General features: G+C 40.2%; 5 protein-coding genes across 17 annotated transcripts in view; 1 reads left to right on the top strand and 4 right to left on the bottom strand.

The window, feature by feature from the left end:
- Positions 1 to 108: 108 nt before the first annotated feature.
- Positions 109 to 3550, bottom strand: LOC108038752 (fibroin heavy chain). 2 transcript variants are annotated; one of them, XM_044459662.1, is made up of 5 exons: positions 3432 to 3550; positions 2835 to 2847; positions 2728 to 2754; positions 724 to 2266; positions 109 to 375 (listed from the first exon to the last, which is right to left on the bottom strand). In XM_044459662.1, exons 1-5 carry the CDS (start codon positions 3478 to 3480, stop codon positions 223 to 225), a joined length of 1785 nt encoding a protein of 594 aa, XP_044315597.1. In that variant the 5' UTR covers positions 3481 to 3550; the 3' UTR covers positions 109 to 222. The 2 variants fall into 2 exon arrangements, with proteins under 2 accessions (XP_044315597.1, XP_044315598.1); XM_044459663.1 differs by lacking the exon at positions 2728 to 2754.
- Positions 3551 to 4876: 1326 nt separating this feature from the next.
- LOC108038753 (keratin, type I cytoskeletal 9) lies at positions 4877 to 8687 on the bottom strand. Of its 3 annotated transcripts, none has more exons than XM_017115579.2 (6): positions 8559 to 8686; positions 7100 to 7208; positions 6173 to 6455; positions 5995 to 6069; positions 5671 to 5899; positions 4877 to 5231 (listed from the first exon to the last, which is right to left on the bottom strand). In XM_017115579.2, exons 2-6 carry the CDS (start codon positions 7158 to 7160, stop codon positions 5001 to 5003), a joined length of 879 nt encoding a protein of 292 aa, XP_016971068.2. In that variant the 5' UTR covers positions 7161 to 7208; positions 8559 to 8686; the 3' UTR covers positions 4877 to 5000. The 3 variants fall into 3 exon arrangements, with proteins under 3 accessions (XP_016971068.2, XP_016971069.2, XP_016971070.2); XM_017115580.2 differs by lacking the exon at positions 8559 to 8686 and adding an exon at positions 8373 to 8461; XM_017115581.2 differs by lacking the exon at positions 5995 to 6069 and having other exon boundaries at positions 8559 to 8687.
- Positions 8688 to 9306: 619 nt separating this feature from the next.
- Positions 9307 to 18558, bottom strand: LOC108044204 (peroxisomal acyl-coenzyme A oxidase 3). 2 transcript variants are annotated; one of them, XM_017123112.2, is made up of 6 exons: positions 18422 to 18558; positions 13053 to 13207; positions 11569 to 12492; positions 10986 to 11111; positions 10585 to 10930; positions 9307 to 10139 (listed from the first exon to the last, which is right to left on the bottom strand). In XM_017123112.2, exons 2-6 carry the CDS (start codon positions 13185 to 13187, stop codon positions 9589 to 9591), a joined length of 2082 nt encoding a protein of 693 aa, XP_016978601.1. In that variant the 5' UTR covers positions 13188 to 13207; positions 18422 to 18558; the 3' UTR covers positions 9307 to 9588. The 2 variants fall into 2 exon arrangements, with proteins under 2 accessions (XP_016978601.1, XP_016978600.1); XM_017123111.2 differs by having other exon boundaries at positions 18426 to 18558.
- Positions 13765 to 15610, top strand: LOC108044205. Its single transcript, XM_017123114.2, has 3 exons — positions 13765 to 14619; positions 14780 to 14975; positions 15036 to 15610. Exons 1-3 carry the CDS (start codon positions 13833 to 13835, stop codon positions 15526 to 15528), a joined length of 1476 nt encoding a protein of 491 aa, XP_016978603.1. The 5' UTR covers positions 13765 to 13832; the 3' UTR covers positions 15529 to 15610.
- Positions 18559 to 19815: 1257 nt separating the features above from the next.
- Positions 19816 to 24484, bottom strand: part of LOC108043349 (leupaxin) — a 26300-nt gene continuing 21631 nt past the window's right edge. For 8 of the 9 annotated variants that reach the window (XM_044460371.1, XM_044460366.1, XM_044460368.1 and 5 more), the window contains 2 exons: positions 23149 to 23832; positions 19816 to 20392 (listed from right to left, as the gene is read on the bottom strand). In XM_044460371.1, coding sequence (XP_044316306.1) covers positions 20126 to 20392; positions 23149 to 23832 — 951 coding nt within the window. In that variant the 3' untranslated portion in view covers positions 19816 to 20125. Of the gene's footprint in view, positions 20393 to 22056; positions 22722 to 23148; positions 23833 to 24484 lie in introns of those variants that run through there. The other variant, XM_044460373.1, reaches the window with a different exon arrangement.

Below are 24484 nucleotides of genomic sequence, written 5' to 3'. Positions count from 1 at the left end.
TTTCAAATAAAATAAGATGCAAGGTAAGCACCTGTTCGACGGAAATTATAAAAACCTTTTAGTTTGCAATTTTTTATAACCCAAAAATACGAAATAAAACATAAAATCTGACATTTAAACAATTCATTTAACTTTATTTTACAAAAAACATTTGGAGTTGATTAGTCCACTCCCTAAGAACACGAAAGGTTTCTAGTGTTGGGTGCATACCCTGGTCGTCGTTTACGAGTGAACACTGTGGGTGCCGAACTTGCCGTTGTCGTCGACGGAGGCTGTGGCCGCATGGTAGCCGGTCTTCTTGCCGTTGATGTCAACTTCTTCCCTCTCGCCGGTGGCCAGATCCTTGTAGTTGTTCACTTTGCCGTTGGAATCGAACTACAGAGAAAGTAAAAATGTTTATAATTATTCCAAAATAAGAAAGTATCAATTAAAAGAGAGCCAAAGTACTTTTTAGAACATTGTCAGGTAAAAAGAAATTATAATATTTGTTGAAACCTTTAAAATAAGTACAGCATTTAATACAAAATACAAAATGTTAGACTTCCTACAATTTAAATAAAAGATTTTTGATATTTCAGTAGTAAAACTTTTAAATTAAAACTGTCTAAAATTTTTAAAATAACTAAAGAAATATTTTGCTAAAGCATTAAAGTAATAATCGTTTTCTGTGTTAGGTATTATATATAAATTATTTTTTTCTGGAAAATATAAATAACGACTTACCTCAGACTGGGAAGACCACTTGGCCTGCTTCTCCCACTGCTTGGTCTGGTAGCCACTGCCGGAATTGCCCGCTCCGGCTCCGAATCCGGCGCCAAAGTTGCCCGATCCGGCCAGCTGCTGACCCGCGTTGAGTCCAAGTCCAAAGTTCTGCTGGCCTCCCAACAGGTTTCCACTGAGCAGGCCCTGCTGTCCACCCACCTGTCCCGAGAGCAGAGATCCTTGGCTGCCGCCCAGCAGGGATCCACTCAGCAGAGATCCACTGTTTCCGGCGTTTAAGGTGCTAGCGGAGTTTAAGGTGCTAGCGGAGTTCAAGGAGCTGGCGGAGTTCAAGGAGCTGGCGGAGTTGAAGCCAAAGCCGGATTGGAAGGCGTTGTTGTAGCCGGCTTGAGAGCCTGCATTGAAGCCACTGCCGGCCTGAACCTGGTTGGCCGAGGATCCACCATAAGAGGAGGCCTGCTGGCGGGCACCCTGTTGGGCCTGGTTGAGCAGCTGGTTCAGTTGGCCGCTCTGGAAGTTCACTCCCGAGGTGAGGGCCGAGTTCTGTCCGAACTGGCTGTTGAAAGCGGAGTTGCTGCCGAAGGTGCTGGCGGAATTGCTACCGAACTTGTAGGCGGCATTGCTACCGAAAGTGGAGGCGGCATTGTTTCCGAAAGTGGAGGCGGCATTCGATCCATAGGTGAAACCGGCGGATGGCTGCACCACCTGCGGTGCGGAGGCAGTGGAGGTGACCTTTCGTTGGTAGTAGTGCGCTGTCTGAACTGGAGTCTGGACCACCACCTGGCGAGGTTGCTCCACCACATGCTCCTCGGTACGAATAATCCGCTGGGAGGAGCCGGGAACTGAGTAAGTGTACGTCTGCTGTGGGGCAACCACAGTCTTCTCGTGGCTGTAGAAATCGGAAGCAGCCTGGCCTCCGCCCAGCTGGCCACTGGAGCCACCGAAGTTGACCAGGTTGCCGGCATTGGCGTTCTCGGCGAACTCAACATTGCTGCCCGTTTGGTGGGCGAGGTTGGAGGCGGAGCTGCTCTGGAAGGCGGCGTTGGTGGAGAAGGTTGAGCCGAAAGAGGCGGCGTTCTGGGAGCCGAAAGAGGCAGCATTCTGAGCGCCGAAGGAGCCAGCACTCTGGCTTCCGAAAGATCCAGCATTTTGGGTTCCGAAAGATCCTGCATTCTGGGTTCCAAAAGATCCAGCATTCTGGGTACCGAAACCAGATCCAAAAGAGGAGCCACTGCTTCCGCCGAAGGAACCACTAGCTCCACCACCAAGTCCCACACCAGCACCACCACCAAGTCCTACACCAGCTCCACCCAAAGTCTCGACGGCTGATCCTCCTGATCCTCCAGCGAGTGCACCTTCCGCTGATTCGGTCGCACCCACAGAGTCGTAGGAGTCCAGTTTTCCCAAGCTGGCGGAGCCATCAGCCTGGCCAGAGGCTCCTCCGTAGCCACCTCCGTAGCCACCACCGTAGCCGCCACTGTAGCCACCATTGTAGCCAGAGTTTCTGCGTGCCAGCTCCACCGCCTGCTGGTGCGCACTGTTGTGGCTAAAGATTTTACCAAAAAAGTTAATAAATAATACTCAAAAGAGGAAATAAAATAAACTGGGGCTTTAAACAGTCTCTAAAATCAAAAACACTAAAAATGATAAGACTATTTAAAAAGAAAACTACAAACTTAAATAAAGTTTTTTAAAGTTTCAAACCTAAAACGCTATTGGCAAGTAAATAATTTCAAAACGGTAAAAAAAATTATATAATAGATTTAAAAAATGATTATGTTTTCATTTGAAAATAAGTTGTAAAAATTAATTACAAAACATTTTTTTGTTGTTATTATGATTGATTTTAGAAAGTTTTTCACCCAGTTCTCTACCTAAACATCTTTTTAACCATTCGATTTACTTTTGATTTAAATTTTAAAGTGTCATGTTAGCCAATGGGGAAATTTCAATTTTTTTTGGAATCAAAAAAAGAAAGATCTTTAACATTTGCCACACGGCACTTACCGAGACTGAAAATCATCGCGTTTGGTTCTAAATATATTTCAAAATTATGGAATAGAAAACACATTATAACTTTAAGTCACGAATAAGTAGTTTTTAGACCAATTTACCTGCCCTCGAAATCTGTAAAGATAAAAAAATCAAGATTAATTACATTTTCTTTGATTATAAATAGAGTGCGTATAAAAATTAATGATCCAAAATTTACTGTGCGAAAATATAAATGTTGTTAAAGGGGTAATTTTCGAAATAAAATTTAAAGTTTATTCACATTATATACAATTAAAAATTTGAAATAAATATTTGTCATTTCAGTTAACTGAACTTCCAATTCGAAAATATAAACATCAAATATAATTCACAATCCACGCATAATTTCCTATTTTATATAACTCGATTCCAATGGTTTAGTTGAAAATATACATTCTAACTTTTGTATTTTTCAAGGGAAAATGATACCCTTTGGAAAGATTTACAATCTCTTATCGCCACACGCGCCACATTTTTAGTAAATTACACAATTTTCCCAAGATGTTGTGTAAATATTTCATTCAGGGAAAAACCAACAATGCTGCTGACGACACTAAGATTACTGAGATTCACCGGAGCTGATAAGCAGCCCAAAAAACAGGATCTGAACATATGTACGCACTTTACTTTTTATTTGTAATTTTAAAGAATATTTAATTTTAGAAATATTTCACTACCTCCACAGACCACACCCAGACAAAGGGCCAAAATCAGCAATTTATTCATTGTGGTAATTTGTTCTTATTTTCCTCCGGAAAAACGTTCGACACTCGCGGTTGAAATTCTACTAATGCAATCGGGCAAGCGGATCCGCGCTTTAAAGCCTCAGGAATCGGTGAAAAGTTGATAAGACTCACATATAACTCAGACTTGAACCGATTGATTCTTGACCTAGAGAGGATGGGACTCTGGGCTGCGGAACTGATAAAGCTTACATATGTATATACAATTAAAATTGGAGCTCGACAATTGGTGCAGAAAGCCGAGTGATGAAAGTTAATTGCGACATCATCGCCCCATATAGAATATTTTTTAAAATTCATTTTTGATAATCGTCGGAACCTTGGTCAAGAAATATGTACCTGCTATATAGTTGCCATGTACGACTATGAGCATTATCTCTTCAGCGGTTGTTTGTACATACGTATATGTTTATAATGAGCTCACTTTGAACTTAGAAGAATTGTGACCAAGGTGAAGGAATATATGAAAAACCTTGAGCTCTAATTCGTATTCAGGAAGTATTAATTTCCCTTTCCAAATAGCTAGTTATAAAAAAAGAGTCGTCTCATGAATGTTGTAAACAATATTGCGCCTTATGAATTTAATTGAGGCTCGAAGAGATAACGATCTGGTTATTATGATCGGGAGACTTACATCAATAATCAAAATAATATTTTAAATCAATTGAAAACAATTTTGATTATAGGTATTACTTTTTACTACATGGAAATACACCTATACTTATATTAAGTTTTAAATACCTATAACAATTATCGTTTAAAGATTTTTTTAAATTTATTTTTAAATTTTTCAAAAATAAACAACATTTTTTGATGTTTTTAGTATGTAATATTTTCCTGGCATTATTTAATAGAAAATAAAATAGCTTCAAGGTGATTATGCAACTTAAATAAAAAATTCTTGATTATCTGGTAAATAAATTCTCCTTCCTTCAGTTTCAAGATAAATTTCACGTTTTAAATATGTGTAAAATATTTATTAAATTCCAGATCTTGGCTCGCGTTCCAGTCAACCTCGAATAAGAAATTCGATCTTGAAGTTTGCCATTTTATATTGAATTAAATGTGTCGAGATTTTCAACTTGAGATAGATCACTTCCTGTCACCTTTGATACGGTCATTCATCCAATGAAAAACGAAAACATTGAAATAAAAATAATCTTTTATAGTGACATTCAAATAAACGTATTTAATTACTCAATTTATTTATATATTTAAAATTTTGCAAAAATTGTATGCTATTCCAGCAACAACGTTGAAATCAAGGGCAATAAACAAATATATAAAATTTACATATTTTTATTGTCTATGCGAGTAAAAGAGAGGGAAACTTTCTAATTAAAGAAAGCGCCGCTTTAGAAACGCCACCGATAAGAATATACAATAAAATACACGTATATTTATATATATATATTTTTTTATACAAATTAAATGGGATCGGTTTGCTTTTGTCAGACCGGAGTAAATGTTGGTCTAGCCACCAGAAAGTCGCCAGCGATCTCATTAAGAGTGCACTGAGTACGAGGTGACCTTTCCGTTGTCGTTCACTGTGGTCTGGGCTCCACGTCGGCTGGTTCCATCTCCGTTGCTGTGACTGTAGGAGGACACCGAGACGCCCTTGTAGCCACCACCACCACCACCGCTTCCTCCTCCAGAGCTGCTGGAACTGGAGTATGAGGAGCCGCCGCCGCTTCCGCTTCCACCTCCGAAACGATTCACAATGTTGGGGGAGGCCTGCACATAAAGAATATTGATTAGTTTAATCCAGTCAATCCATTTCAACATGAATTAGTAAAATAAGTTTTTATAATATTAAAATTATACTTCACTAAAATAATAGTTTAATTTCAAGCTGTTCAATATCCATTGAAAATATTAAACATTTTAAATGTATATAATGTTCACAACGTTGGAAGGATTGCGTCCAAGTTAATTAGTTAGTAAGCTAAGATTATTATTTCGCTTCAATAAAGCAATAATTTAATTTTCAGGTCTCTAATCTGAGTTTAAGATACGCAAAGATAAATTCCAAATCAGATGTGAATTTAAAATACAAAATAATTGTGCCCTAACTGAAGGCAATAAGTCTTGAATTATATGATGTATAAACTGGTTTTACTTATCCAAAAACCCCAAAAGTATTTTTCCTTAAATTAATGATCCAATGACTTACCGGATTGGCTGGGTTGATAAAGGCCGTTTGGCGATAGCCATTGGGTCCGATGGATCCCGAGGCGGCGGCATAGCTGGGTGCATAGCGATGTGAGTTATAGGAAGATACACCACCAGATCCAGATCCAGATGAGGATCCGGATGCGGATCCTGATCCTCCCCTGTACCGATTCTGACGCACCAAATTGTCATGATAGGCCTGCTGAGCGGCAATCTGCTGCAGGATGCGACTGCGAAGGGATAGGAATATAGATTAGCATTTCAGAGACAAAAAAACCCACAGATTAGTATTGGGATTATTTAAAGACTAGCTAATGGTAATTACTCATCGTTGTCGTTGACTAGGGAAGCATCCGCAGATGCAAAAGCATTGCCAGCCGTGGCCAGACCCGTTATAGCTCTACAAGAATAGATAGATTCAAGCGTTAGGTTAACCCTTAGCCCGCCGTAAGACTACCAAACAACCCCAGCCCAAAAATCCCCTGGAGAAGATCGATGCTTACTGTTGGTTGGCGTAGTTCTGGGCCAGAATGTGATTCGTCAGCTGCTGGTGGAAAAGATACGGATCGATGATGCCAAAGTTGGGCGAGTTTCCATCGTAGTCATCGTAATCGTAGTAGCCACCACCTCCACCACCACCAGTACCCACATAGCTGCTGTGTCCATAGCCTCCACCGCCGCTGTTGTAGGATCCCGAATAGCCTCCGCCTCCTCCTCCACTGCTGGCATATCCCCCCGCATATCCTCCGGCGTAGGCGCGTCTCCTACGGGAAGGTCCGCTGTTAGCTGAATTAGAAACATCATCATAAATATTGGTTTTACTTTTAAAAAAAAATTTAGAATAATAAAAGATATAGTATTCCCTTTAAAACTACATTTTTGTTAAGTTCCGGCAATAGCAAACATATATTTTTCTTGCCCAATTAATTTTAAAGAGTAATGAAAATTAAAATAAAAAATACTTTGGTTTTCTCCCTTTAAAAAAACTAATCATTCGGTAATTTTATTTATATAAGATAACGATTAAAAACGCTTGAACGCTTGAGGTAGTCTTAATTTATATTTTGCTCTAGAAATATATTTAATATTCCTAATAAAACATTTTTATTTAATGAATTTTGCAGTTCATTTTTTAAGAATTATGAATTTACTTATGCAACTAAAACCTAGTCACTATAAGTGACTAGTGATCGTTAAAAAAAGGTCTAAAGGTATAAGCCATTAATTTGGTATTTTATAAGCTACTTAAAGCTTACTAAGAAGATGAGGGTCTTAAAGTATACAATTTGATCACAACTTTAAAAAATATTTAAAAATAAGATTGGTGCTCTATTGAAGCCTTCGTATACTTGTTATTACAAACAAAACAAACTTCAGGGAAAACATGATTTTTATAAATCGGGAATTTATTTATTTATGAGTTTACTTACCCCCCGAAGATTCTTGATTCAGAGCACTCATCACCACACAAATAAGCAGAAACTTCCACATTTTATTTGACAGGCATCTGCGTATGCGAAATTCGCTTGTATTTTTGAGCTGGGGGTGTAAAATAAATAAAACAAAGAAATCATTAAAAACTGGTTCTGAAATTAGTGTAAATGGAACTTGTTCGAGCCCAGCGATGCATGGTTTAGACCCTATTCAATTTGTGTTTTTTAAGACCAAAGCGGAAATGGATTTACTCGCGTATATATATGGATCGCAAGATGACTTATTCTTATGTAAGATCAGATCTGAAGTTTGCCCAGTAGCATCTGCTAATGACTGGGCCCATTGTTTCCCGATACTTTCGCACCCATTGTCATTAGGCGACCCCAGGCCAGAATCCATAAATCCGCTTGCATAAGCCGGTAATCTGTGCGGGGTGCAAATGCATGGGGGATGCACTCCCGGTAATCGATTCTTGGATGGATGCCTTTCACAGGGTCATTGGCTTCGCACTGCACCCCCGCCTAACTAGCCACGATGTTTTTATACCCCATAGCCAGCAATTACAAGCATTTCATATTCATTTTACTGGCCCAGCCCCACAACTAATTGCCCTTACACGATTTTTCAATAATGAATTGGCGAAAAGAAATCACGGGGGACGGCGGGGTGGGGTTCGGTCTGGCCTACCAAATCGAAAACAGAAAACCCCAAAATGTAAATTAATGGATCCCCATATGACTCTGTATATTATTATTGACTCAATTCGATTGTTCGGCTGCCAAGAGAAAAAAGAGAAGAACAAACCGGTTCTCACTAATTTGTTCAGAGTTTAGAAATTGATATTGAATGTTTTGTGTTTCAGATTTTTTATTTTGTTTGGATTTGCCATCTGTATATATTTTTGGTGCGCCATTTATATTCCAATTTGTTAACGCTTTTTTGTTATTTTTTTACAGAAGTTTTTCAAGTTGCCATTAGGAGAGGGAATTTTTTGTGTTTTCAACAATTGAGGTGTTCTAATTGACTGACTTTTGAGCTAAGCAACCGGTCTGAAGATGATTAGTTATTTTCCTTTTTTTATATATAAAATATTAATAATTAACAATTTTTTGCGCGGATCTGTTGAAACAAAGGAACTCGACTGAGAAGCACTACCGATGAACGACGCGTTTTGTTTTTTATTTTGCCCTGACTTTGATGATCACCGATCACTGTTTTCGAGCTCTCCCATACAACATCATTTAAATCACGGCGATAAGACAGACTAACATTGAACACTTAGTGCCGCACCACATACACTCCCAAATACGGAACCAAAACTGCGCAACAAATTGGCAAAACTATCAATGTTATAGGGAGAGGCTACTCTTGTCATATAGATAGAGTACTTCAAAGAGTTCTCACTCGGTTCACAGATAGAGATACAGAAACTGAAACACTGCGAGCACGACTCACTTGATTTGTTTATGATTCGGTTCTTGACCAGTTTCGGTTTTTCGTTCTGACTTTCTGGTATTCTCTCTCGCGATCTTCTTCACTGGTCGAGAACTGGGCAACGTCTGACTCGGAACAGGTGGGTCCAGGTCCTCTTATAAACGATCCGACACCTGCGGATCCGACATTGTGGCGATGACGACGACTGAGATGACACCGACTAGAGAGTCGAAACCGAAACCAAAACCGAAACCGCTTACCGAATCACTCGCCTCGGGGATTTAATGTAAAAGGGAGGCTCGCTGACTGAATAATTATAATAAAAATTGTTGTTTCTGTTTCTTATTTTTTATGGAAAGCGTTACTTTTGATAAAAGCTTTTACAAAAGGGTTGGTTGTGGTGGTATTACCATTTATGCCTAAAATCATTCTTAAATACTTGGCCAAGAATTCAGGTCTAAATTTTTATGTTAATCTCCGTATCTTGATCCGAAAATACCTTTTGCTTGTAAAATTGTTTAATCTGCTATTATTTTTATTTTTTTATTCATTATATTTTAAAACTAAATCCTATTAATTTCTATTGGAGCAAGATGGAATAGGATTCCTCATATAAAAAAAGTTAACAACCTAAACCAATTTTTAATGATTTTTATTTTTTTCGGCTTCTGGGATTTTTAAGAAAATAAAATTGCATTGTGTTGTTTACAATTTATTATATAAAATAATGTTGAAAATGTTTTCGTTTAAATAACTGCCAGATTTAAAGTTTTTTAACACATTTTTATATATTTTATTTAACTCGTTTAAACATAAACTAGTAACAGATTTGATCTTAAAATACTCGAATGTATGTTATAGTTGGTACATATATGATATAAAACGTTTTACTAGGATCGATGCGAATGTGGTTTGCCATAATACCTGATTTCAAATGAGGCAACAATAACTTCAAAACATCTTGATTTGCTTAGCGCGAGCCAAATGCTCAAATTTCCTAGTCAGGCACTTGTCTTCATCCTCGTCTCCTGGAAAACTCGGTGGGGATTGCTCAGAGTTTCGACTGAGCCTGCGGTATGATGACGTCACGCCACCAGGAAGGTCGCTGGAACGCACCTTCATTGGTCATAAATTCGTTTTGCAAATTCTCGTAGAGCAGACCATCTGCCCGGGCGATCACCGAATTCAGGGCAAAATCGGGTGGCGAAATGGCATCTGCTATGCTCACAGCCACATCTTTTAGTTGCAGGCAACTATCCAGCAGCAGCTGACGCACTGCAGCCGAGAAATCTCGTCCAGCTGCAAAGCCACCCACATAAAAGGTGGTCATGTGCTTCTCCAGCAACCACATGGCATAGACATCGAACAGCAGGCGGAGAATGGAGGCATATGGGGCCTCCACTGTCAGTTTGCTGACATGATTAACATATCGCGTAAGAGCATAGTACTCGGCATAGGCCAAGGATAATTCCCGAGCTCCGGCCACTTGGGAGTTGTTCCTGGCTTCAAATCGACTGCATCCCGCTGCCAACTGACCCTCGATGTGAGTTGTGGTTCGGGCCATCAAATGGCAAAGCAGCCACTCGTAGCACCTCAAGGAAACTGCAAGGAAAATATTTCTTTAGTCAAATAAATTCAATAAAAAGAAACAACTATAAAAACAATTGCCATATATACAAGATATTCTCCAAATTCTTTCAAATTTTTACTAAATGATATGTAACTTGTTGTAATACCCCTTAAATCAAAAAAAATTCTTGTGATAAAAAAATAAATAGGATTTTTGAAAAATGATCATGTTTTATCCATTTCCATAAAATCCTTTTTCCTGTTTTTGTAATAAACTTTAAGTAATCCTAATTTGATTTTCTGTTAAACATTAATTTGTCTATATGTTATAAATAGTATTTTAAGTTAGGTAAATGTTTCTCTAGTTTTTAGAATATTGTTTTATAAAATTTACTCAAAAGTTATGGTTTAAAAACAAAAAAATAAAGGACTGAAAAAATATATTGAAATAGGATTTAATGGAATGGGGTTAACTCACACTGCCAGCTGGACATAGAAGTCTTCTGCACCAAGGATGCGTAATTGAGGGCCAGCAACTCCTTGCGGTGCTCCAGGAATTTCACACTGCCAATGGGCGTCTCCAGTTGCTTTGCACTCCACTGGCGCAGTAGCCAATTGGAGGCCTGTTGTCCCAGGACATTGTTGTCACCTTCGTAGGTGCACAGGGGATCGTGATCGGTGCGCATCTGGCCAAGTTTTGCTGCTGCCAGGTAGCCATGTCCTCCGCAGGCCTCACGTGCTTCCTGAATAGCATCCCGAGCTGCCCAGGTGATCAAAGGCTTTGACGAGGAGATCAAGGCATGGATCTCCGCGGCGTTTTGGGTCTACAAAATAGTTTACATTAGATTTTATATTACAAAAGGTACTAAAACAACCCACCAAAATATCAAAGCCATTGGAATCCGCCTGGGATCGGGCTATGATCTCCATATACGTGATTGTCAGCTCTTCGGTGGCGATTTTCTGGACACAAGCAGCCGCCAAATAGGGAAATATGCGATATTGCTGGGGAGGAAATAAATACAAATTAGTATTCAATAGACATCAATATATTTTATAATTCAGCACGACGTTCATGTAACAAGGTCTTGCTTCAAACAAAAAAAAACTAGACCTACCAATTATTTACTGATCTTAATTACTACTATGTTTTGTAATGAAAAATGTATGCTACATACAAATGTTTAAACATTTAAATTGAGGCTTGGTACTCTAACTGATATGGAGTGTAAAATGCAACTGATATTTTTAAACTGCAAATTAAACCTTTAATCTTTGATTATTCTATGAAAATTAGTTTCAAGTTGTTTTTAATTTTACCATAGATGTGTGTATATTGCAAATAATGTTTATAAATGCTTGTAATAATGAAATTCAGTCATCAAGCTTGTTCATTTTTCTATATATTTTTTTTTTAATTCAAAAATTATAATTTAAGTCCATTTTAGCAGACTTTACTCACATGCAGTTGGTACTCCAGGATGGCCATCTCCTCGCCTTGTCGTTCCGGGCCAAATTGCTTGCGAACTGCCGCGTAGCGAACTGCGATAACGGCTGCACTGCAAAGGGTATTAGCCGACTCCTGCATTATGCCAATCCTGCCGGCGGAGAAGCTTTCGAGTGCCGCTCCAAGGACCTTTCCCGGCTCGGTGAACACACTCTCGTAAGCCCCCTCCGGCGTTACGTCACTGGTGCGATTGAGCAGATTGTCGCGTGGAATGCGATAGTTGGTAAAGACCACGAAGCCATTGTCAATGCCATTTAGGCCACACTTCTCACCAATGTCGCCCACCAAAACACCGGGATACGAGAGCAGTGTCTTGGGATCACGAATGGGAATCAGGAAGCCATGAAGACCATGGTTTTGACCATCAGCGGTATAGAGATTGGCGAAAGTCATGGCCACTGTGGCAGTTTTCCCCAGATTTCCCACCCAGCATTTGGCCGCCTCAAAGTCCGGCGTATTGATCACAAACTCCTGGGTACTCGGATCATAGGTGGCCGTTGTCCGGATGCTCTTCGTATTGCTGCCATGTGATAATTCCGTGATGGCCAGACAGGTGATCACTTCCCGATTCCAGGCAGCCTCGATATATTTCGTGTGCTTTTCGGTGCCCATTGCACGGATGGCATTGTTGAACAGTCCAACTCCCAGGGCGATCTTCACCGATAAACTGGGCGAATAGCAGGCCAGTGCCTCGTTAATGTACATCAAGTACTTGGTCTTGGCCGAGAAGCTCAGTTGCTCGATCTCCTTGGGCACCAGGTCCAAGTGCTTCATGCGATTCACCTGCATGGCGCACAAACGCTTCTGCTCGTCCATGGGCAAAGTGCGGGAGGGGTGGGCGAAGAGGGGATCATTCTCCAAGCGGCGCCACACTTTGTACTGCAAGTTAAAGGGGGTCATGAGTGGGTTTTATTTTATACCGATTTTACAGAAAAATTGTATTTCAGCGGTTCTCCAAGAAATGTGTTTCATGAATGCTACAGAAATATCAGCACCTTTACAATTTTATTTTTCAATCCTATTTTAATTTAAAATACATATTTTAGTTATTTAAATTCTGAAAAGATTTATTTTATATATTGCAAGTATAATGGACCAAGCAGTTAACTTGCGTTAGTTTAGGCTACAGGTATTAATGAGTTTTGCCTACAATATACAGAAAGCATTTAAAGCTTTACTTGCCTAATATTTTTTAGTTACTGCATTTCGAACTTATAACTAATCTAATCTAAGCACAAAAATTATTACACCTCACGGCACTTTATTTTGTTTTCTAGCGTATTTTGAGTGCCTGAAATTGCTTTTTAACGGTTCTTGATTCATTCTTGGTTAATGATATCAATTGACTTTACTAACTATAGAAAGCCTTATGCAACCTCTCAAAAATATATTTCAGCATTCATCAAATAAAGAGAGATAAGATACACTGATCCACTTACCTTAATACGCAATCCCTGCTCCTTTTCGAATATCAAGCGCAGTCGTTTCCAGTCAAAGTTAGCCCTCTTTCGATAAACGGCCAATGGTCCGCCGATGGGAAGATCGGGAATAAAGCTCGTGTCCTCGCTGGCCATTGTGTGTTTTTATTTGATTTCTAGAAACAAAAGGAAGTGATCAATTAAATGGATCAGTGGAGCTGCTTGCAGTCGAGAGGCCACAGAGGGAATGCGATCTAAAACCAATGCTTAAATGCCCCAAATGGCCCAGACGATATGCCCAACAAGTGGAGCACTCGAACTGCATTATCTGCAAGCGTGCAGTCAACTGAAGCCGTAGAAAGGAAAACCTCAAGAGCTGCTGGTTTTAGAGCCTTTAAACAACTGGTTAGTGGTTTTAAAGCCACTGCTAACAGCTAACCTATTCGAGTCACAGTGTTCCTAAAACTTTCCAGCAGCACAACTGCCAAGTGCAGTTCCGAACCATTGGGAATAGTCTTGGTAAATACCAGAACCCAAAATGGGAACAGAATAAAGTAGGTCATGAAACTTGTGAATAAATTATGCAAATAAATGTAAATGTGTTGCAACAATAAAAAACATTGGGAATAGTAAAATTTAACTAAACATTTATCAATTTGTTTGTTGTTTCATTTACAAGTAACCTTTGCTTAAATTGTCACTCCAAAAAATATAACCCAGAGTATAGAATCTATATACTCTACTATACAAAATAGACTGAATACATTTTAGGAAACACTGGCCTAAAACTAAACGGGGATTATGTCCATTCAGCGGCAGAATGAGGTGGTGCGAATCAAGCGCCAGGTGAAGCGAAATCTTCCGCACCGAAACTTCCGGGAGATCAACTTTGATCGCAAGTCCATTCGCGAGGGCATCACTTCACTGACATACGATGAAGCGCGTCGGATTAAGGGACCAGTTTTCGAGGCCCTGGAGGACGAGTTGCGCCGGGCGGGATGCACCATGCTGCCGGACTTCCTGCACTGCCTGGCCACCAAGGAGCAGGCTCTTTTCGAGAGCCTAAATATCCGGGAACGCCTTTCCGATGACTCGGAGTTGCTCTACGGAATGGTGCACCGATTGCGGGATGCCGAACTGGCCGTTTGCCTGAACAAACACCGCGGACTCAAGCAGTGTTTCGCCCTGTTCTTCGAGACGATGCAATTGCTGGAGCCATATCGCCAGAAATACGCATACGCCCTGGTGGCCCTCAACGAGCACATCATCTCGCTGTGTCACAAAATCGAGGGTCAGGAGCGGGAGGCAGCCGAGTCCATCTCTCGCATTTACTACTCCTACGCTTCGTATCTGGTGAACACGGGTCAGCGCACCCAGGCCATTAACTACCTGCAGATCGCCATGGATCTGGTGCGGGGTCATGTCTGGACCGCCGAGATTGGCATGCCCGCCGGCAGCCTCACGCTCCACGAACTGGTGGCCCAGAATCTCGCCAGGCAACTCCTCATCCAAGGCAAGGCCATTGTGCGCCAGCATCCCGAGGATGCGGTGGCCATGGCACGCAGGGCTACAGTCTTGATAGCGGAAAGTGAGTACGATTTCATTCCTTCAATTTATTTCCGTTCTGCAAACATTCCTAAGTTTCCTGATACACACAAAATTTTAATGCTTTTTTTATAGTCTTTGAAAAAAATTTTGTATGCATTTATTAAAACTGCCCAAAATAACCCCCATTTCAACCCTATTAGTTGGTAGGGAGAAGAACATGGAAATCTTTTGTGACACCTTCCTGGAGCGTGCTTACTTTCTAATGGAGATCGGAAACTATAACTCGGCACAGCAATGTCTGGACCAGATCCGCACCCAGATCTTGGCCTGCACAGAGTACCGCTTCGTCAAGCTGAACATTAAGTACTATTTATTCCAGGGCCAATGTTCTGAGATGTAAGTAGCTTACTTTCCTTGGCCTCTTTAGTATTTGTTAACCCTTTTCTTATCAAAAAGCTTTGATCACGTGGACAAAGCGATCTCGTGCTACAAGCGTGCACTTCGTTTGTCGCGTCTTTACACCCATCGCGATTTGGAGGCAGAGATCCTTTTACACTTGGGGAAAATCTTCGCCAAGGACACTCAGATGACGAGCATTGCAAAGAAGTGCTACGAGCATGCCAAACGCATTTATGTGGACTTTAACGATCAACACAGACGCAAGATGGCCAATTACCTGCAGGCCAAGTTAATGGCCGACGAGATAACACCACTTTATATGGCAATGCTTAAGTCATCCACTACAAGATACTGTGCCTTCTTCAACCTGCGCCAGTGGAAAAACCGCTGTCGTCCCTTCTGGAAGCGACTGGGGGATGAGATCATTAAACAGGAGTCGGACAGCATCTACTGTCTGCTGGACGAGGAGAAGGAGGATCCTGGTCACGAAGTGGCTCTGTACGATGATGTGGATCTCAAGACATTCAAGCTGGCGGAGGGCGATATCTAGATTACCCCGACTTGTTTACAAGTTAAGCAAATTATATTGTTTATTGCTCTTGGCGTTTAATTAAATTATGTGCAGCAAGTAATTGATCTCTATTGAAAAATGTATCTTTGGAAATGATAATAGGAAATCAATCAGGATGAGCGGAATAGATATAGATAGAGATAGAGAGGTAGGTTTTCGATCGCTTATTCCCTATTTTGGTAATATTATTCCAATAAAAATCTATACTTGATAAGCATAATCTGTGTACCCTCTGACTAATGTTCTCTACACGCTTCCGACAAATGTCTAGAACTCGTCAGCATTATGGAATCCCCTTTTGAAGTTTTGCCACAATCGCCCTAAGTGTATAAATATATCGTAGATTATCAAATCTTGTACGAATTGCTTGAATTTATTGACACTTGATATCTAAGGTATTTAATCACGCATTCAACCCGCATTGCAAGCCTGTCCTTGGAATAAAAATAGAATTACGTGACCCAAAGAGCACCCGGTCAATTAAGTACTCAGAAGTCTCAAACATGAAGCGATCATGCGGTAATACAGTAGAAAAACAGTGTTTATTTATATCTCACTCTAAAAACCGACGACTTCAAAGAGGGAGAATATCATCGATACGGATAATCTACATATAATTAATTAGATTTCTAGCGGCTTACAATTCGATACTTCAGAAGCAAAGTTCAATTAATGTTGACCATCTTATCTTTTTGTATACAATTATACGTCAAATTTTGTCTAGTGGACTTTGATTTAGCCACTTTCGGGGTTTCTGAGAAATCGAAAAAATATGATAAGGCTGAAATTGGTCGTCAAAAGCACGGCACTTAATAAAAGTAGATTCCCTCATTATAACTTCAAATAGAGGTTTTGTGACTATATATATATATATGTAATATTATAGATTCTTCACTTAAGAACCTTAGCAATAAGTTCGTATATATAATTATATTCAAACCCTAAAGCGTTTCATTCGGTCACTTACGACAAATCGTTTCTCTACCTGAGTCATTTTCAAGTCAACTCACTATTCGTTTCAAGCACAGATAAAAACAAACACAAATGTCCGATTCGTTGTCACCCATCGACTAATTATAACAATTAGCAATAAATATACCCGTGAACCCGCAGTCACAGTGATAAGTTTTTGTTGTCTAGGTTCGGGTAGATTTCGTTGACGAAATGGTCGAAAAACCGACCATAAACTGGTTCTTATAGCCTTCTCAGAATGTTTACTGCTACACTTAATTAGCACAACTCAATTCGCAATCTCAGATATGTACTCGTACCCAAGAAATTCTAACAATCTGTATTTTTGCGAAATCACGAGGAAACCGCACTTCACTCGAAATTGTTTGCTTGCACTCGACTTGGTAGAAAAACAATGGGGATGGTTTGAAAAATAAACAAAATAAGAACTTTAAACGGAAATGGAAGTCAAGAGCTTTAAGAAGGGGCGTATGCGAATGTCATCAAACAGTAAGAATAAACAAGTATGTGTATTGTAAAGCATAAATCCAAACAAAAATAAAATAACGAAAAAAAATCCCGAAACTGATAAGGGGGAACAGTTGGAGAAGCACTGAACAGCTGGCCGACCAAGTGGCCACAAAACTATTGGCTTACGTGATAAGCCCGCTCGAAATTTGTGGCCAGGTGAGGATGTAATGAGCAAAACCCATTAGTACACCCAATCGCTGTTGCGTGCCGGTGGAAATTGTCCCAATTTGCTGACCGACCACTACTCTATTGTGAGTCAACCTTGAACATGAAAATAGCCTGTGGTTTATTTTTATTCTCTCCCCTTTTTATCAATCAATTGGAGCCAAGCGACATAAGCGACGTTTTCAAATGAATTACAATGCAATTTGCAGCGGCTAATTTCACTTTTATTTACACACACCCCAGACAAATTAGCGCACAATCAACACTTCGGCACAGAGGGCCCTCAATTGTGGCCACATTCAGCCCAATTGAGGCTGATATCAGGGACGTGGTACAGTAGAAGGTTTCATTAACCGAAACACATTAAAAAAATTTGTGCATGAAAAAATATGACTAAATTTCAGTTAGAAAATCCAATAATATCTTTTAAATTTAGATCTCCGAATTGAAGTGAACATGAACTGGGAAATAATACATAAAAACGGAATATTCTCGTGACAGATTTAATCTTACTAACACTTAAATACCTTTTACAATCTTGATTAGAATCAATTTTGAAATTGCCGCCAATTAGGTGAAATGATTTTAAGATAATCTAAATCACAGGTGCACAATGCTTTTGTATTTGTAAGCTTTATATTTATTGTATTTCCATGACTTTTGCTATATTTTGTATGTGTTGTCTTTAAAGTATTCCAATCCAATTTAATGGATTACTACAGTTAAAATGCAATTTTATATTAGCAAAGATTCAAGGAAAATCTAAAATATTTTTACTAGTATTTTTTGTGATCTAATAAAGATTTTTTAATAAAACGAAAATCCCCATTAAAGCTTTTACCGTATTATCAACACACCCTGTACGCGATTTGTTTGGCTAAGGACTCGGGTTCGGGTTCGGTTTCGGGGCTGGCTTATATTACATCACCGCGAAAACAACAAGTAGGTAGAAACGGCACTGTTTTGGGCCCAAAAGGCGGGAGAGAGAAAAGTCCAAGAATCGGAGTCAGAAACTCTGGTTTTGGCCACGTGAGAGATGCTCTCGTTGCATCTGTATCTGTGTGCGAACCACCAACCTGTGGCGCTTCTCTTCGTCCCGCCCTGTTTTTCTTCTCTTTTCTTCTCTCCCGAAGAAATTTCGCTCTGATTAGATTCAAAAATTAGAAAACTCTTTACCAGCTGAGCTCATAATATAATGGCAATTAAACACAAATAATATACATACACACCCACGCACGCGGAATTGAAAAAAGCACCGAGAACAACAACAGCAACAACAACCGGCACACGACCGCGAGAGAATCTGAGAATCGGGGAGCGGTGAACCGGAGAATTGGATTGGGGAAACCACGAACCGACACGGCCAACGGATGGGAAGTGAATGAGCGGAGCAGAGCGAAAATAACGCCGCCTGAATCATAAAAGTATGGGAACCCTACGGTCTTTTATAGGGGCGAGTCCCACACGAACACAGCAAACAAATAAACACAGATGGATATCAAAATTTGCAGGTTAAATAAACATCTAGATTTTCCATATAATTTTTCTTTGTAGAAAAAGTTAAGTAAATTAAGATGAACTCCAATTTTGTTTACAAAAGCTGACACATACTAAAGGCTTAGACAATAAAGCTCCTGCTTCTGGAAACTCTCTCACTAGAACAGTGATCCAATCTCTTTTTGAAATATTTATATATTTTTAATGTAGTTATGTAGATAGCTTAAAATCATATAAAAGCATTTTTTTTTAAAATTCTGGAATGTTCGCCTAGTATCTTGATATGACAACGTTTTTTCTTTTTGTGTACTCGATGTTCTCTCTCTTGGGGATGTACGATGAATATTGGGCGGGGGATGGTGGTGGGGTGTGGGGGAGTGGGTCGATGAGAGCTGGCCTCTTCCTCTTCTTTTCGGCCTCAATGTCAAGTGGCTGTTGTCAGAGCGAGAAGGCAGGAGACTATTAGTTAACCGGCCGGCATCGTTATTCATCTGTGTGGGTGAGTATATTGTATCCGTATCCAAAAGATTCGGAATGAGAGTGAGATACAAAGATGTGGAGCAAACAAGAAACAGAAAGCTAAAAACTACGCTGGGGTTCGGGTCTTGGCTAAGTGGCTTATCCAGAAAGTCCTTGGCCTTGAAATATTAATTTTATATTTTACATCTTTGTACTTACACTGGTCGAAAAAGCTTAGTCAATATCAATTGCCTACTTTTTTTGGTTGACCAAAGTTGTGATTAACTCCAGTATCGGTTTTAAATTTAATTCGTTTACAGTACTAGTAAAAAAAATTCTTAAGCTGAATTCATAAATCTCAACTTTACTTTTCAACCTTTTCTCCCATTTTTCATTTATTTCTTTTTTCTGTAAATATCCAGCCAACGACGAAATATATCCGTGAAAATTATCCTCAATTGACAGGAATTAAAGATTAAGCAACTGTTAGCTTAACATCACTAATAGTTATCTGAAATTTAGTTGTTTGCCTATAAGTATACCATATAATTTTGCACAAATCGTTTAGTTTTCTCGTTGAAATTGTTGAACACTTTGTGAAAGTTTTCCCTCAGCTTTTACCTACTACCCCACCAACCATTGAGGTAGGCAATAAAAATTGCATATTTTGACATTCTCATATTTATTTATTTATCATTCTGTGGTCTTTTTCTTGTCGAACGAGTAGCAATATCAAAGTGACCAACATAATTTATTAGGATTAGTGTCTGCTAATTGATTACGATTGCATTTTATTATCGTATCCTGCTCGAATGGCGTTAATTAAATTACTAAATTGACTCGGTTATACAAAGCACAGATGCACGGTAAGTAGGTGTACGGGTGTATAGGTGTGTTGTGCGTGTGGGATAGGGTTCGTAAATCGTATAAAAAACAGTATTGTATCCATAACTAGGTTTTGGCAGCTGCGAATTTAACCGAATATCTTGTCAAAGCAGGTGTGGCAGTACGGCTTGTCCTTCTGCTCCTTGAAAGTGCCCTTGTTCAACTGCTTGAGGCAGAAGGCGCAGACAAAGTGTTCCGGGTGGAATTTCTTGAACATGGCCGTGATGCAGCGTCCGGTGATGGGTTTCGAGCACCCGGCGCACAGTGATCCCCGCTTGGCATGGTAGTGCGTCTCACAGTACGGTAGTCCCTCGTGGTCAAAGAACGATCCTCCCTGGAAGGGCTGTCGACAGTCCTGTGTGTGGGAGAAAAAATCACGGTGAATATTAGTGTCTTGAAGGTAAATTATAAATTTATATATCATAGTTTTTTAAGCCCAAAAGTCTTAACTGTGCATGGTTTATGATATTATGGTGTGTATGGTTTATAATACTAAATATTTCTATAAGGCATGGATTTCTTAAAAACACAGTATATAGCAACTAGAAATAGTTACTGCGCCTTAAAATAAAAACTACATTATTTGGGTACTAGATGTACGATTATGTGTGATTTAAAAATATATGTGAGGTACTAGGATGATGTATTGTGGGCCAAATGGTCGTGCAGTCCCCGTCGGAGGCTAATTACGACCATAAATTAGTTGTCATATAGCATGACGAACCAGCAAACCGATCGAGAGTCGACAACATAATATTTGATGTGCAAAATTTTACGCCTGGCCTGAAGTACCTAATTAGAATTTTGTCAAACCAAAAGTGTCGAACGGGCCAATACGATACCATCTCTGGTCCCACTGTGCATAGTGTCAAGCTAATTGGAAAGAAGAGATTGTACATTTCAAAAACAAGATTCGAGGAAATTTAAATATGATAAATATATGAAAGAACAGTGGCCAAGACATTTGTTTCATTTTTGTTGGTCTTTTGGAAAAACATTTCAGCAGCAGCAGGAACAGCAACAATTGTCTTAAGACAATAACATTTTGCGCACGCTTTTGGCCAGTATCCAAATGTTGGTGGGTGGAAAGAAACAGAGAAGGGCAGAGGACAATATCATTCAACCGACAACAGCAAACGAACTGTGGAGCAAAAGGATCATTGAGAACGTGATAGCTGCGGGTGAAAACCTATTTTCGTTTTTCACCACCTCATACGAATCAATCATTCCATAAACAACAGGTGCAACTATTTCCCCTGAAACATTTCATAAATTTTCTTTTTTGATTATATGAAAGGAAACTCATAAGTGGGGCACACAGCAACAAAAATTAAAACAAATAATCAATATCGATATGAACTAAAAATAAACCAAAAGTATATATGGCACGAATTTTCCTTCAGTCAATGGAGAATTTCAATTACGTATTTTATATAATTTTATAAAGATTGCAGTTCTGCTATTTTTGGCTATCCAAATCGAGAACTGGCGAGATCCAGTTGACTACGATTGACGAATATATTTAAATTTAGTTAGAACAATCAATTCAATTAACACCCTGGGGTGCCCATTAAAGTCGGGCAATAAACAGTGCGAATCTTACGTCCATTATAGACAGATATATAGACAAGTACTATGGGAAGCATAGAAATGCTGACTACAACGTCAGCAACGAAAATAGTCTCAGCTGCTAAAAATTATTGCTTTCGCTAATCGAAAATCTAATCCACAATATTGTAATTTGTTTATCAACCGGAACAACAGCAACAAGAACAGAAAACTGTGGGGGTGGTTCCAAGTCGATGGCAACAGACACATGTGTCAAGGCCAGCACACTGACACTGACCTTGACACGAGGTCTCATTGGGTGGCTTTGGGTGGGTGGATGCCGCCCGAAGGTCGCCGCCACCTTGAAAAGCTTACAAACACTTTTCATCTTTTCCATTTCCCATTTTCTGTTCTTGTTTTTTGTTGGTTGTTTTGTTCTCTTTTTTAGTTTGTTTTTCATTTTTAATGTGTAATTATTAAAATTTTATTTACAAAAACAAATTACAATATTGTTGGTCATTTTCATAAATGATTTTAAATTTAAAAAGTACCTATAAACTTAAGCCTACAAAAATTGCATAGAAAAAGTTCAACAAGTCGGGGGTTCAGGGGCAAGGGCGGATTGGGGGCAAAAAGACCATCATAGAGGGCTGGTTTTCAGGGATCTCGAGACTCATTTTCCCCAGCGGCACCTGCCCCAAAGGAGCGGGCCAGCTGGGCGAGCGAAAAAGGGGGGTTAAAAGGGGTTTAAATTGCTGTTGCCACTGCCGATGTTGCTGCTGTGCGTGTTGCTGCTGCTGCTGCTGTATATATGTTGCTGCTGTTGTGTTGCTCCTAGACCCGCAACGAAAATAGCCCGAGACGGACGGCGGGCAGCTGTTTTGGGCCGCCAGTTCTTCATGACGTTGATAATAAAAAAAAAAGTGGCACGCAACTAGATACAAAAATGTATCTAAAGCCGCTGCTGCCACCGGGTTCTATTTTCGTTTGGCTGCTGAACTTCAGCAACAAGTTTTGGTGCTGCTGCTGCTGTTGGATCTCTCCTATTCCTCCTCATCGACGCCCACGCACTTTGGACACACGGGCTTGCCCTCCATGGCATAGAAGGACTTGCCGCGAACGGCCTCCTTGCAATCCTAAAGGATAAACGTGACCAGGATGAGCGATTAAAAAGTGCACTCTTGTTACAAATTATCATTGGGGCAGCAGATAATCTCCAGAGATTATTAAATATTTTTTCAACTATCTAAATATTTAGTTAGGCAATGGAATTTAATTGCTTTCTAGTTAATGCATGTTTTTTAGAAGACAAAAGAATAGTATTCTTGAAAAGGTCAATATTAGTTAATATATGTTGCAGTGGAATTAATATAATTTATGTTTAAACAGAAGGTCTATATTATTTAAAAACCAATATCTGGCCATAGTGTTTGGATGGTAAATAAAAATATAGATTAATGAAATCCATATTTTAATTGACTTTTTGAACTGTGAAAAGTTTGCTACCTTCTGGGCGAAAAGAAAATAGCATTTAATAAGGATTATTATTGGATAGAAACTTACCCTGCAGACGAAGCAGTCTGGATGCCACTGCGAGTTCAGTGCCGAGATGTAGTTCTCCATGATGGCCCTGTTGCAGCCGTTGCACTTCGGGGCGAACATCTCGAAGTAGTCGTTGCGGCAGTAGGGCTTGCCATCGCGCTCATGGAATCCCTCCTCGCCGAACTGCTGGCCGCACTGGGCGCAGAAGAAGTGCTCCGTGTGCCAGGTCTTGTCCAGCGCCGTGACGCACTTGTCCAGAATGGCCCCATTGCAGTAGGCGCAACGCGGGCTGAACAGATTGTGGTAGTCCGGCTCGCAGTAGGGGAAGCCGTCGCGTTCGAAGAAATTGCGGGTGCCCAACTCCTGGCTGCAGTGGTTGCACGTAAAGTGCTCCGGATGCCAGGTCTTGCCCAAGGCGGTGATCACCTGGCCGACAATCGGCTTCTCGCAGGCATTGCAGCAGCCCTTCTGCACGGTATTGACTCCTTGGCGACTCATATTGGCCTGTAAATTGCCTAGCATAGAATCCAACTGATCCTCGCGACTGTCCTCGACGATGGTCGTCTCCTCGATCGTCTGGGTGAGATGGGCCTGTTGGCTTCCCTTGTTCGGTCTGGCGTAGTCGGTTACCGTCTGGTGTTGCACTGTCGACGAGTGCTGTTGCGGATGACTTCCGTTTCCGATGCCGTTCGTTCCGTTGCTAACCTGCGAATGGACAATGATTCCGATTAGTGCTATCCACTATCCTTGATGATCCTGTCGCGGTGGTCTTACGTCGATGTGCCTGACTCGACTGAATCAAAAGTTGTGCGAGCGCTAGCACAAAAACTTTTGCTTTTACCCACAGCCAAAAAAAAAAAATAAAATCAAAATATCAAAAATAATGTTTCTCTTCCTCTTCGCACAGATTCTCCTGCCTGAACTATATAGCCGAGTATCTGTGTGTTTGTGGACCTCGTTGCGCACGACGCTCTCCTCATATGCAAAGCATTTTTCTTCTACGTTGACGTAGTTTTCGTTCATTGCCAAAAATACGAAAGAACGCCTTCGATGGAAGGAAGAGAGTGGGCGGTCGCGGGGATTCTCCTCTGTGTGCATGTGTGTATGTGGATCTTGTCTGTCGAGTCTCCATTTCAATATTCAATTTTTCTTTCATAAACTTTGCGTTTTCATTGGGCGTGCTTGTGTTCTGCCTGCTTCAGCCTAACTAAGTAGACGCCTAATTGAGCGTCCTCCGCCTTTGGCAAGGGGCGGATCAGGACTGGAAAGGGGGCTACTAAACTACAGTCGAGAGTTAGAATTAAATAAATGTGTTGCGGAATGAAATCCTATTCGGTTAATCAATGTGGCAAACTAA

Source organism: Drosophila rhopaloa, unplaced genomic scaffold (genome assembly GCF_018152115.1).
Source record: "Drosophila rhopaloa isolate 14029-0021.01 unplaced genomic scaffold, ASM1815211v1 contig_2, whole genome shotgun sequence".
NCBI lineage: Eukaryota > Metazoa > Arthropoda > Insecta > Diptera > Drosophilidae > Drosophila > Drosophila rhopaloa.
The sequence above is the reverse complement of the archived record's forward strand: the minus strand, read 5'-3'. Positions and strand labels throughout refer to the sequence as shown.